The sequence below is a fragment of the Oncorhynchus keta genome, chromosome 28 (genome assembly GCF_023373465.1).
Source record: "Oncorhynchus keta strain PuntledgeMale-10-30-2019 chromosome 28, Oket_V2, whole genome shotgun sequence".
In the NCBI taxonomy this organism is placed as follows: Eukaryota; Metazoa; Chordata; class Actinopteri; order Salmoniformes; family Salmonidae; genus Oncorhynchus; species Oncorhynchus keta.
In genome coordinates, this window is record NC_068448.1 from 41344592 (window position 1) to 41357584 (window position 12993).

At 42.4% G+C, this 12993-nt stretch overlaps 1 protein-coding gene across 1 annotated transcript in view; it reads left to right on the top strand.

The window, feature by feature from the left end:
• Positions 1-516: 516 nt before the first annotated feature.
• cacnb3a (calcium channel, voltage-dependent, beta 3a) overlaps positions 517-12993 on the top strand; it is a 31780-nt gene continuing 19303 nt past the window's right edge. Inside the window, exons 1-2 of the mRNA XM_052483089.1 lie at positions 517-897; positions 3095-3187. Coding sequence (XP_052339049.1) covers positions 817-897; positions 3095-3187 — 174 coding nt within the window. The 5' untranslated portion in view covers positions 517-816. The remainder of the gene's footprint in view (positions 898-3094; positions 3188-12993) is intronic.

Sequence of the window (12993 nt, forward strand, 5' to 3'; positions counted from 1 at the left end):
TTCTACCAATAGATGAATGTTATCATGGTAAATTTAAATACCTCTAACTCAAACAGAAATAGAAAAATCTCAAATATGTTACACCTGTCCCCAGTATCCACTTGACCTATAATAGATAACTATAGTTTACATGGTATTCCAAAATATGAAACACATCACTCAACCATATTCAGTAGGAAACACTAATCCTTTACTTTTATTTAGCACACAGAATTGAAATAGTACTAAAACAATATTTATGTTGTTATTTATTTAAAAAAGAACATTTGCTCAAATGAATGACCCACATTTTATAATACCAACTTGAAAAACAGAATCATTTCATTTCTGCACGGATTAGCTGTTATGCCAATTAAGCAGCCTTCTGTGAGACCCTCTCATAGCGAGCACAGGGAGAGACAGAATGAAAGAGGGAGATAGAAAGAGAAAGAGAGAGAGAGAGAGAGAGAGAGAGAGAGAGAGAGAGAGAGAGAGAGAGAGAGAGAGAGAGAGAGAGAGAGAGAGAGAGAGAGAGAAAGAGGATGCGACGCAAGTATACAGGGATACTCTATCGAGGGCAAATGAGAGCTCATCGGCTAGTATAGTATACATCTTGACTCGATATATTTTTTTATAGTGATATCTTTTTCCTTCCTTGATGCAGAAAATATATTTTGTTTATCATATATCCACGGAGCTCTCTCGCCCCACACCCTCACCCTATTCTACTACGGTACACCCTCCCTCTTCCACTGCACATAGATGTAATTTCGGTATCAGCGTTTTTTCCAATAACCGATGTCTGTGTGCATCCCGCCTCCCTGCGCTCTCAAATAGATGGTGCAAGTCAAAATGTCCAAATCGTCCGCAGACCCACTGCCTGGTGTCGAAACAGGCTCACAGTCTCACAATTTTCAGGTAGGTCTCTTCTTTTTAGATAGCACTCAGCAAAGTAGAGCTTGAAAATGGTTAACGTTTTGCTACTTGTTGTTGAAATGAAAGCGTACAGCCTTGGCAATAGTTTCTACCTACGCCAGTGGAATATCGTTTTGAAACTGCCGATTGATGAAAATAAGCAAAAGGCTATGCCACACGATGGGATTATGTTATCCGTTTAATTCGATCGGTTATCTAGGCTATTTAATTGTCGTTATAAAGAAAGTCGATAAGATGATTGATAGGTCTACAATGTTTATTGCTGAAGTGTGTTCTTCACTCACTCTGATTTCTAACCGCAATTCAGGCCTCTATTCTTCTGATTTTCAATATGTATTGTGAAATGGTGTTTTCTTATTTATTTGAATGCATTTCCTGCTGCTTAAGATCTGCGTACAATGCGTTATACTCAACCAAAAACAGATATCACGTGTCTTATATTTAACTGTTTTAACGTTTCATCTGTGGCGGGTAAGAAACCGTGAATATCAAGCACTTCTTGTTCGAGTAGATTGGCTCACCTGTAGCCTACTTATTTCTGCGCTTTTATTCAAACGCAATTGCAAAGGCACTCTAGCATCAGGTTTTGGGATCAAAGTAACTGTTGGGTGGGAGCTAAATCCAATCCAACGAGACTTTATTGAGTCGGGGGTTTGGAAAGATCTACAGTGGGCTGGCTGGCTGTACGTATAACAGTCTGTCCATATTCTGTATTGTGGATGCATGTCCATTTTCACCCCCCCTTTAACCCCCTTTTTTTTTTTTAAATAAACTTATCTACCAATAAAATGCTACGCTCGCACTCACAGGGTAGTCCAGAACAAGGTGTGCCCAATTGCCTGCATGGTTCATGACTATTTACAGTTCTGCGTCAGCCTTTGTCCCCAATAAATACATTTAATCAATGGTTTGAGAAATATCATCCACTACTAGACACGTATTATTATCCAGACAGTCATTACATATGGGTCATTCCACGAAATGAGTACCTTTTGTGTCCCTTTGATATTTTAGGTAGAAATTGTATTTTAAAAAACTCATATTAAATGAAATTCACTTTAATATGGTCCATATGGACATGTTTCAGAAATTCTGATTTTGAATATGAATAAAGACTTGCTAAAGTGCCCAAATTCAGCATTTTGATTTGTCCCTCAGTGACTTGTAGGAAGATTCTAAACCACTTATCCCCAACGTTTATCTAAGTTTCGTTGAAAAGCCCCTATTATTACGTTGCTTTGACAAAGTCATTTCTGAAGATTATAATTTATTCATTGTAATTAGTGATTCATTTTAAGGTAAAAAAAACCAACCTGTCTCTTATTTTTAGGTCAACCCCTGTTACGTGAACTGAACTCTCATTTTAATATGTTGAAACTATTCTTAAAAATTAAAAATATAAAAAATCTGAAGGAGCAATGAACATCACATGTGGTGGAAAACGGACCGGGTTGAGCATAACAATTGCCACTTCCTGTTGCACACAACAAGATTCCCTGTCACAAGGGGAAGAAATTGTCATCCCTGTTACTTAATTTGACACTTAATAGGCACTTAATATAGTCATTTTTTTTTTATCGAACCTCTTAAGATGCACCGAATTGGTGGAACGACCCATATATCCAGCCAGAAGAATAGTTTGTTTTAGACATTGATCTATCATACCTTGTAATAGGATTTGAGAAATTGAGCTATTTGACAATGCACTTGACTTGTTCTAGTCTCTATCTATAGAAATACATGAGTAAACATGTACATGATATAACGTATATATTAAAGCCACTCGTTTCAGGAAAGGGTAATAGGCTAGGTAAAAATGACCAATCTATAGCTCTGCATTGCAGCCATAACACTGGTGAATGCTAGCAAGGTGAAGTAATATAATGCTGCCAAAGCCTAATATCTTGTACCGTTGACTATCCCCTCTCTTCCCCTCTCTACCCATTTTCTCTTCTTTTCTAATTTCTCACTCTCTTTCATCCTTTATTATCATTTCTCTCGCTTTCCTCTTAATTATCTTTGTTCTTAATGCCCCTCTCTCTTTTTAAAACTTTGTCCTCGTCTTACTTTTACACCCCTTCTTTCCCCCCGTCGTTTTATGTCATTCCGATTCCTGTCTCATCGCTCGTTGCCTCCTCTCTCTTCCTTTCCTTTCTCACCCCTCTCTCCTCTGCAACAGCTGCCCAGGAAGTTGCCTAAGAGGAAAAGTCGGTTCAAACGTTCGGATGGCAGTACGTCCTCAGACACCACCTCCAGCTTCATCAAAAGACAGGTAACCTCCAGCTTCACTAGCTCCTGTTGCCATGGTCAATGTGCAGTGTGAATGGCATAACCAAGGATCTTGTGTCAATTCAACACTGTCATACCACATTCCACAAGCACTAACGAAACGAAAGGGCGCCGAGATACTTTTCGGTTTAGGTTTTTGAAAGGGACCATTGCCTTGGTTTTATTCTAAATCTTATAGTAACCAATCACTGCGATGTCTTTACTATGAGGCGTTTTATTTGGTTTAATTCACAATAGGCTGCTGAGGGGAGGAGGGCTCATAATAACGTCTGGAATGGAGTGAATTGAATGGTACCAAATACAGGGACACCAGGTGTTTGATGAGTTTGATACCATTCCATTTATTCCGTTCCAGCCATTACTATGAGGCCATCCTCCCCGATGAAGGTGCCACCAACCTCCTGTGGTTGAATGAGCTTTTACTGGTAAAACGTTTGAATGTAATTCTTAACATGTCCAGTGGAGGGCAGTATTGGATTTGTAGCAGCAGTTTGTTACATGAAAATCCCATCCCATCCCAGCCTCAGTGTTTAATTCATGCTTTCAGGTCAAGCAAGCGCGAGTGGCAAGGGGTGCAGATGTGATGTTATTTAAGAGAATCTCAATAGCTGGTGAAAAAAAGGGAGAGAGAAATTAGGTTAAGATAACACTGCCCTTGAATTTAGATTTGTCACCACGCTAAACAGAACCTTTTTGGGTCTCTTTTCCCCTAATAATGTCCTGCTGTGAATTCAGGAAGTGTTTTTTTCCCATTCTGTATGCTTGATGTATATTTGATGTATGTTCTCCATGCTCTGTATCTGCAGATGAATTGGACTTGGTAAGCGTGTCAGTGCAGTAACCATCCAGGCGGCTGCAGTGTAGCGTCTGGCCCAGTAGAGGGGACCTCTGAGCCCCTGTAGAAGCTCTATGTGGAGAAATCAAAGATCTTCAATCAGGTTACACTGCATGAGTCCAAGACTGACAACAACGCTGTGAGTCAGAGGCCTCTTCTTCCCCATGATTATGGGAGCAAAGGGAATGCCAAAAAGCCTGGGGTGGATCCTTACACCCCTCGGCAAATGGAGAGGGAGAGGCAAATGTTTCTGAGCGCCGGTACACTGGGTGTTTGGTTTAGGTCTTGTTCTTCTTAAGGCCTCTAGGTTTTCACACAGGTTTTACAATCCATATGGCCCCCCTTTATCCTCTCTGGTTTGGGCCTCGTGTTTCTTTATATATATTTTTTTACCTTCTTTCTTTGTGCACAGCAGTAAAGACGAATCCACTCAATCAGTCACCGGAGTATCTGTCAGAAAAGGCATAACTGAAACATGTACTGAGAACAGTATAAGGAAATAAGTATGAAGAAAGAGTGAGAAATGTAGCTAGTTGTCAGAAGTGTTGGTGCGAGCCAGGGAAGGAGGGATAGAGGAGAAATGGCTGAAACAGACGTTTTATTTAGGAGGGGACATTAGTTATACCGATTAGTGGCTCAGTGAAAACTTCCGTAATCCCTGAGAATATTGCAGGGTCTTCAATATGAATTGGACTCTTTTCCAGGTCCAGGGTGAGGTGGTGTGTTTAACCTTCTATATATCACCAGCTTCGCACCTTACATCTATACAGATACAGTTGTATCGTTCCCTCTCATTTCATTGAGGTTTTGCGCATGTGTGTGTGTGTGTGTGTGTGTGTGTGTGTGTGTGTGTGTGTGTGTGTGTGTGTGTGTGTGTGTGTGTGTGTGTGTGTGTGTGTGTGTGTGTGTGTGTGTGTGTGTGTGTGTGTGTGTGTGTGTGTGCATGAGTGTCTCAGTATTTTGTGGATTGCTGGGTCGTTGTTGTTGCTACTTATTAGCACTTGATAATACCATAATATTACAAATGATTAAGCCTTTACCTCAGTGTGCTAAATCAGGGTCACACAGAGTGTTTCTGGGTAGTCTTAAACAAATCTACTTTGAAACAAAAGTATACACCTCATACACATGGTTATGGGTTTAAAAAAAAGAAGACGCCTGTACCATGTCATATATAGACTTGAAATGTATTCCATTTAGAGTTTGCATTCCAACATTACACTTTATATACATCACAAAAGACTGAAATATAACAAAACCTGTCATAGAAACACCAGATTTTCATCAGGTTTTAAAAAATAATCTTTATTAAGGATGAAAGTATGAAAAATATGAATAACATTCCACCCATGAGGCCAAAGAGGACGCTTTTGGTCATTGACTGCAGGAAAAGGCTACCAAAAGAACGGAAAATTCCTTAAACAAGACAGGTACTTTGTACTTTCTTTGTTTAAATATGTTTTCCTTGTAATAGGGATGGATACGGGTTCCACCCATAGCGTAGCAGTATGACTCATTACTGCAGACGGTAGAACACAATATACTGTTGGTATGTGTTTCCACAAGTACAATGTACACTATGTGAAATATACACAACCTGATAGTAGTAATATACATTCACAACAGCCTCATGAACATAGCTGTGGTAGAAATCTTGTTTATAATGCTGTGAAGTTAAATACTGATCTGTTCCCATTCTCAGATGCTGTAGTGACAGTGTGTGAGTGGAGGGAAGGGCTATGTTAACACGAGTAGCTTGACTTGATGAGACATGATCAAGTTTTCCTCTGACTACAGGACTGAGAAGACAGGAACGGATCGAAGGCAAGAGAGGGAGAGAGAGATAGCGGGAGAGAGAGAGAGAGAGAGAGAGAGAGAGAGAGAGAGAGAGAGAGAGAGAGAGAGAGAGAGAGAGAGAGAGAGAGAGAGAGAGAGAGAGAGAGTGATGAGAGAGAAAGAGGAAGGTGGATTTGATCAAGTGACGTACTTTAGCTCTTAGCAGAAGGTCTGTGCGTTTGTGATAGGTGTGAGGGAGAGAGTGTGTGAGAGAGAGAGAGAGAGAGAGAGAGAGAGAGAGAGAGAGAGAGAGAGAGAGAGAGAGAGAGAGAGAGAGAGGGAGAGAGAGAGAGAGAGAGAGAGAGAGAGAGAGAGAGAGAGAGGTAGAAGGTGGAAGAGAGGGTGTCAAATGAGTATATTCCAGTGCATGTCCTCCCTGGTTCGGGGAAGGAGCACAGTCCAGTATGACCGTATACAGCATGTAGCCTAGAGGAAGGACAGGCTGGCTCTATCACCACACTGAGTAAGTACACATACTCCCTCAGGAGCCATCACCATCTATTCCTCTCTCTGTCTCTTCCCCTCCTCTCCTCATTGTCTCTCCATGTCCTCTGTTCCAGTCAGCCGTTCTCCTCCTCATCTCCCCTGCTCTTTATATCTTCAACGTTCTCTCTCCCCCTCCTTCACATCTCTCTACATCCTCTTCTCTTTTTCATTCCCTTCACATCTCTATTTCTCTGTGAAGCCCCCTAGTCGTTCTGTTTCCCTCTCTTCTCTGTTTCTCTCTTTTACTTCTTATTCTTCCTCTTCATTCTTGCCATTAAATCCAAGTACCACATTCATTGAAATTATGCTTCCTATGAGTTGCCTATTTCAGATCATTTCAGATCAGATCTTCATTGGTAGTGATTGTTGGGGCTGTGGTCTGTGATCTATGAGTGTATGTACGCCTCGTTGACTGTTAAAGGAGCAACTTGCCTTTACTTAATCACCCGTTTTACAACTAAAGTAGATGTACCCAGTTTGCATTTACACCCTCCGGCGTCGTGCTTGGAATATTGGAACCAGTCATCATCATTCATGATGGTGTGTGTGCCTGCATGTGTGTGTGCCTGCGTGTGTGTGTGTGTGTGCCTGCCTATGTGTGTGTGTGTGTGTGTGTGTGTGTGTGTGTGTGTGTGTGTGTGTGTGTGTGTGTGTGTGTGTGTGTGTGTGTGTGTGTGTGTGTGTGTGTGTGTGTGTGTGTGTGTGTGTGTGTGTGTGTGTGTGTGTGTGTGTGTGTGTGTGTGTGTGTGTGTGTGTGTGTGTGTGTGTGTGTGTATGACGTAGGGTTGACCCCATTTAGTCGACTGGTCAATTGTTTGTTCGTTTTATCTGTTGGTCGACCGAGATTTCTTAAGTGAGCAGTAGCAAAAAAAGAAAAAAATATAATGGTGTACACCTATCTGATTGGTGCCTTTCTGAATGGACCGATCCATTGTGGAGGCCGTGGGGATGGGACAGTCCACTCTAAGATGTGCTACTGAAATTGTATATGGATATATTATGTAGGAACAATGGTGCAACACTAATACAAATGATATTATTTTATGACAGATGCGCTTTCTCCCATGTTTGTTAACGGTCGCTGTCCGCGGTTCTGAAACACATCAGTGCACTGTTGAGTTGTCGTCTTTTCCTAGACCATGTTGCTTTGTGCATAATAGCAAAGTTAACCAGCATATCGGCGTTGAGAACAATACAGTGGAGGCAGCAGCGGAGTTAGGAGGTGAAAAAACTGCCCGTTTCCTAATTGTAGAAGAAAAGTGGGGAGAGAGGAAACCCTTAATTGGGTCTATAATCACTGACCGAAATGTTAAACGTGCCTGGCTTTTACAGTCCATTCAGAAAGTATTCAGACCCCTTGACTTTATCCACATTTTGTTACGTTACAGCCTTATTCTAAAATGGATTCAATTGTTATTTTCCCTCATCAATCTACACACAATACCCAATAATGACAAAGCAAAAGGAATTCAGACCCTTTACTCAGTACTTTGTTGAAGCACATTTGGCAGCGATTACAGCCTCGGGTCTTCTTGAGTATAACGCTACAAGCTTGGCACACCTGTATTTGGGGGGTTTCTCCCATTCCTTTCTGCAGATCCTCTCAAGCTCTGTCAGGTTGGATGGGGAGCGTTACACCACAGCTATCTTCAGGTCTCTCCAGAGATGTTTGATCGGGTTCAAGCCACTCAAGGACATTCAGAGACTTGTCCCGAAGCCACTCCTGCATTGTCTTGTCTGTGCGCTTAGGATCGTTGTCCTGTTGGAAGGTGAACCTTTGCCCCAGTCTGAGGTCCAGAGCGATCTTTTCATCAAGGATCTCTCTGTACTTTGCTCCGTTAATCTTTGCCTCGATCCTGACTTGTCTCCCAGTCCATGCCGCTGAAAAACATCCCCACAGCATGATGCTGCCATCGCCATGCTTCACCATAGGGATGGTGCCAGATTTCTACAGACGTGACACGTAGCATTCAGGCCAAAGAGTTCAATCTTGGATTCATCAGACCAGAGAATCTTGTTTCTCATGGTCTGAGAGTCTTTAGGTGCTTTTTGTCAAACCAAGCGGGCTGTCGTGTGAATTTTACTGAGGAGTGGCTTCCGTCTGGTGACTCTACCATAAAGGCTTAATTGGTGGAGTGCTGCAGAAATGGTTGTCCTTCTGGAAGGTTCTCTTATCGCCACAGAAGAACTCTATGGCTCTGTCAGAGTGACCATCGGGTTCTTGGTCACCTCCCTGACCAAGGCCCTTCTCCCCCGATTGCTCAGTTTGGCTGGGACGGCCAGCTCTCGGAAGAGTCTTGGTGGTTCCAAATGTCTTCTATTTAAGAATGATGGAGGCCACTGTGTTCTTGGGGACCTTCAATCCTGCAGACATATTTTGGCACCCTTACCCAGGTCTGTGCCTCAACACAATCCTGTTTTGGAGCTCTACGGGCAATTCCTTCAACCTCATTGCTTGTTCTTTGCTCTGACATGCACTGTCAACTGTGCGACCTTATATAGACAAGTGTGTGCCTTTCCAAATCATGTCAATTAATTGAATATACCACAGGTTGACTCCAATCAAGTTGTAAAAACATCTCAAGGATGATAACTGAAAACAGGATGCACCTGAGTTAAATTTCAAGCAAAGGGTCTGAATACTCATGTAAATAAGGTATTTCTGATTCTTAAAAAAAAAAGAAATTAGCAAAAATGTCTAAAAACATGTTTTCTTTGTCATTATGGGGTTTTGTGTGTAGATTGCTGAGGAACATCTTTTTGAAGTCAATTTTAGAATAGGGCTGTAACTTAATTAACAAATAGTGGAACATTTCAAGGGGTCTGAATACTTTCCAAAGGCACTGTATATCTACAGAAACAAGACAGATCGTGCTTCTGTTGCCTGTTTGAGTGTTTGTTTAATAGCCTACTGATTCCAGGAGAACCAAGCCTCATGCAACCACAACATAAACACATTCGGCTGGTTTTGATCTTTGCTATACTGTAATGAAGACTTTAAACTTTTTCCTTTAGAACAGACTCTCTGGTATTATTTATAATCTATGTTATTTACACGGTTCCAAATTGTCATAAAAATAATAGACTATTTATAAAAATAATAACCCTCCTTTTTCTTGATCTCCTTATTTTTCTTATTACTATTATTGTTATGATCATCATTATTACAGTAATAAGTCATGTCATTATCATTAGTAGGCTTAGTATAGGAGCCTTGTATAACCACCTTCGAGCTGTAGGCCAGACTAAGCATCCTGTTTAGTCTGAATAGCGGAACTTACTTAGGCCTATATTTCAAAACGTATAAAGGCTACAGTACTGTATCAATCAATCATTAATTTATTCATATCATCACACAGCATACCCGTTGCTCACGATTTGACATGCATTCAAGCATTTTAGTTTTAAATAAAATAACAAAGTGACCCTTGAAAAATTAGCACAAACAAAAAATAAACCGTTCCATGTTGGAAATTGCATTCATGAATGAATGCGACTGGTTTTAGTCTTTGCTGTAATAAAGGCAAAAAGGCAAAAACAAAAAAAAATGTTACAACAAACTCTCTGGTATTTACATTGTTCCAAAAGGCCAGAGAAATGATATTGGAATCTCACGGCACCTGTTTGGCACACAATATGTACGCAGTGCTGGCTCCTTACCTTCTTTTTCTAGATCTCCAGTATTTTCCACAACGAGTCAAATTTATTCCACACATCTGACTTCCCCTTTACCTCCTGAGCAACCAGTAAACATTCCCCCGTTTCGAGTTTATTTGTCACATCCCCTGAATTCTTCCAGATCAGGTATTCCCAAAATGGGGTAAGCAATGCCGTCTGGGTACACCAAATAAACATACAAAAAACAGTCCATTTATATTTTCCAACGGGGCCATACATTTGGGCGAGTTTTTCTTCTTGCCTGAGTAGCCTCGTTTCACTGCCAAAAAATAAAATTAAACCATCTCGTGTTCATCGAAATATCAACACAATGTCAAATACAGGTAGCCTAGTCAAATAATTAACATCCAATCACATTAACCATTACTCGTCACTGGAATTCCACTAATGGTACGTATGTAGCCAAACATAGCTGCTGCTCATTCCATTTGCTTGAAAATGGATAAATGGTAAAAAAGTAAGGCCCTTAGAGACACATAACAGCTCTACTGTCACGCCCTGACCATAGTAAGCTGTTTATTCTCTGTGTTGGTTGGGGAGAGAGGCAGCCCCAAAAAAATGGGGGAGGGGGGGGCACACGGGGAAATTGGCGGAGTCAGTGTTTAGACCTGAGCCAACTCCCCGTGCTTAGCGTGGGGAGTGTGTGACCGGTCATGCACCGTGCTATGCGGTGATGCGCACTGTGTCTCCAGTGCACATTCACAGCCTGGTGCACTCTGTTCCAGCTTCCCACAGTTGCCGTGCTAGAGTGGGCATTCAGCCAGGACGGAGCCACGCCTCCAGTGCGCCTCCACAGTCCAGAGCTTCCGGCGACAGTTTCCAGTCCAGAGCTTCCGGCGACGTTTCACAGTCCGGAACCTCCAGCGATGGTCCACAGTCCGGAACCTCCTGAGACGGTCTCGGGTCCGGAACTTCCTGAGACAGTCTACAGTCCGGAACCTCCTGATACGGTCTACTGTCCGGAACCTCCTGAGGCGGTCTACAGTTGGCAGTCCGGAGCCTCCAGCGACGGTCGGCGGTCCAGAGCCTTCAGCAGGGGTTCTCAGTCCAGAGCCGCCTGCGACGATCTATGGTCCGGTTCCTCCGGCAACGATCCACGGTCTGGAGCCTCCGGCGACTATCCACGGTCTGGAGCCTCCGGCGACTATCCACGGTCTGGAGCCTCCGGCGACTATCCACGGTCTGGAGCCTCCGGCGACTATCCACGGTCGTCTAGATGAAATGTATTTCTATGGTGGCCTGATATGGTTCCCAATCAGAGGCAGCTGTTTATCATTGTCTCTCATTGGGAATCATATTTAGGTAGTCATTTCCCATTGTTATTCGTGGGATCGTGTCTACATTTAGTTGCCTGAGTGCACACCAGTAGCGTCACGTTTCGTTTGTGCTTTATTGTTTTTGTTTATTGAGTTTCGATTTATAAAAAATATGTGGAACTCTACTCATGCAGCACCTTGGTCTACTCATTACGACGAGCGTGACATCTACTGGTAGTACTGCCTCTACCAGCAATACTACACCTGCACCTGTCGACGACACAAGTTGTTCTGCTTCCACGAACACATCCAATGCTAGAATGAGTAATTCTACATTTGTTGTTAGCCCAGCGAGCAAGGACACTGACAGTTGTGAATCTGATGCAACCAAAGAGCTACTGCCACCTTACCCGGGAAAACACTGAACAACAGACAGGGACTCTGGACCATTGAAGAGGTGCAAATATGATGAGAACTACATTGATTTGGGGTTAACTTATATTGGGAGTAGTGCCTTTCCTCAGCCACGGTGTGTTAAATTTGCAAAAGTACTATCTCACAACTTCATGAAACCTTCACTCTTGCGCAGACATTTAGAAACCAAAAAATAAAAAATAAATAAGCCACGGGAGTTTTTTGAGCGAGAATTAAGATGACTTTCTAGTAGTAAGACATGTATAAAAGCAACAGATACCATGAATAAGAAGGGGCTAGAAGAGTCTTATATGGTCAGCTACCGAGTGGCTAGGACAGGCAAGACCCATACTATTGTGGAAGACTTCTTTCCTCCTGCTGCCGTGGATATGGCTGGGACAATGCTGGGGGAAAAGGCCAAAAAATCTATACAGACAATGCCTTCATCAAACAACACTGTTTCACGACACATCAGTGCCATGGCAGGAGATGTTTTGAAACATTTACTGCTTAGCATACAAGCCAGTGAATTATATGTGTTACAGCTGGATGAGTCGACAGACGTGGTGGACCTGGCACAGCTCTTGGTATTTGTCCATTACGTTTATGGGGGGTCAATTAAGGAAGACATCCTCTTCTGTAAACCACTGCAAACCAGGACAACAGGAGAGGATATTCTTTAAGTACTGGACAGCTTTGTGACATCAAATGGACTTTTAGGGGTCAAGATGTTTTGGTATCTGTACTGATGGTGCAAAAGCCATGACAGGGAGACATAGTGAAGTGTTAACGCGCGTACAAGCAGTTGCTCCCGACGCCACTTGGGTATACTGCAGCATCCACCGAGAGGCCCTTGCTGCAAAGGGAATGCCTGAAAGCTTGAAAGACGTTTTGGACACAACAGTGAAAATGGTTAACTTTGTTAAAAGTAAGGCCCCTGAACTGTCGTGTATTTTCTGCACTATGCAATGATATGGGCAGCGACCATGTAACACTTTTACAACGTACAGAAGTGCGCTGGTTATCAACGGGAAAAGTATTGACATGCTTTTTTGAGAGACGAGCTTAAAGTTTCACTTGTCTGACCGCTTGCATGATTATGAGTTTCTCACACGACGGGCCTATCTGGGTGATGTTTTTTCTCACCTGAATGATCTGAATCTAGGATAACAGGGACTCTCCGCAACTATATTCAATGTGCGGGACAATATTGAGGCTATGATTAAGAAGCTATTTTCTGTCTGCATTAACAAGGACAACACACAGGTCTTTCCATCATTGTAT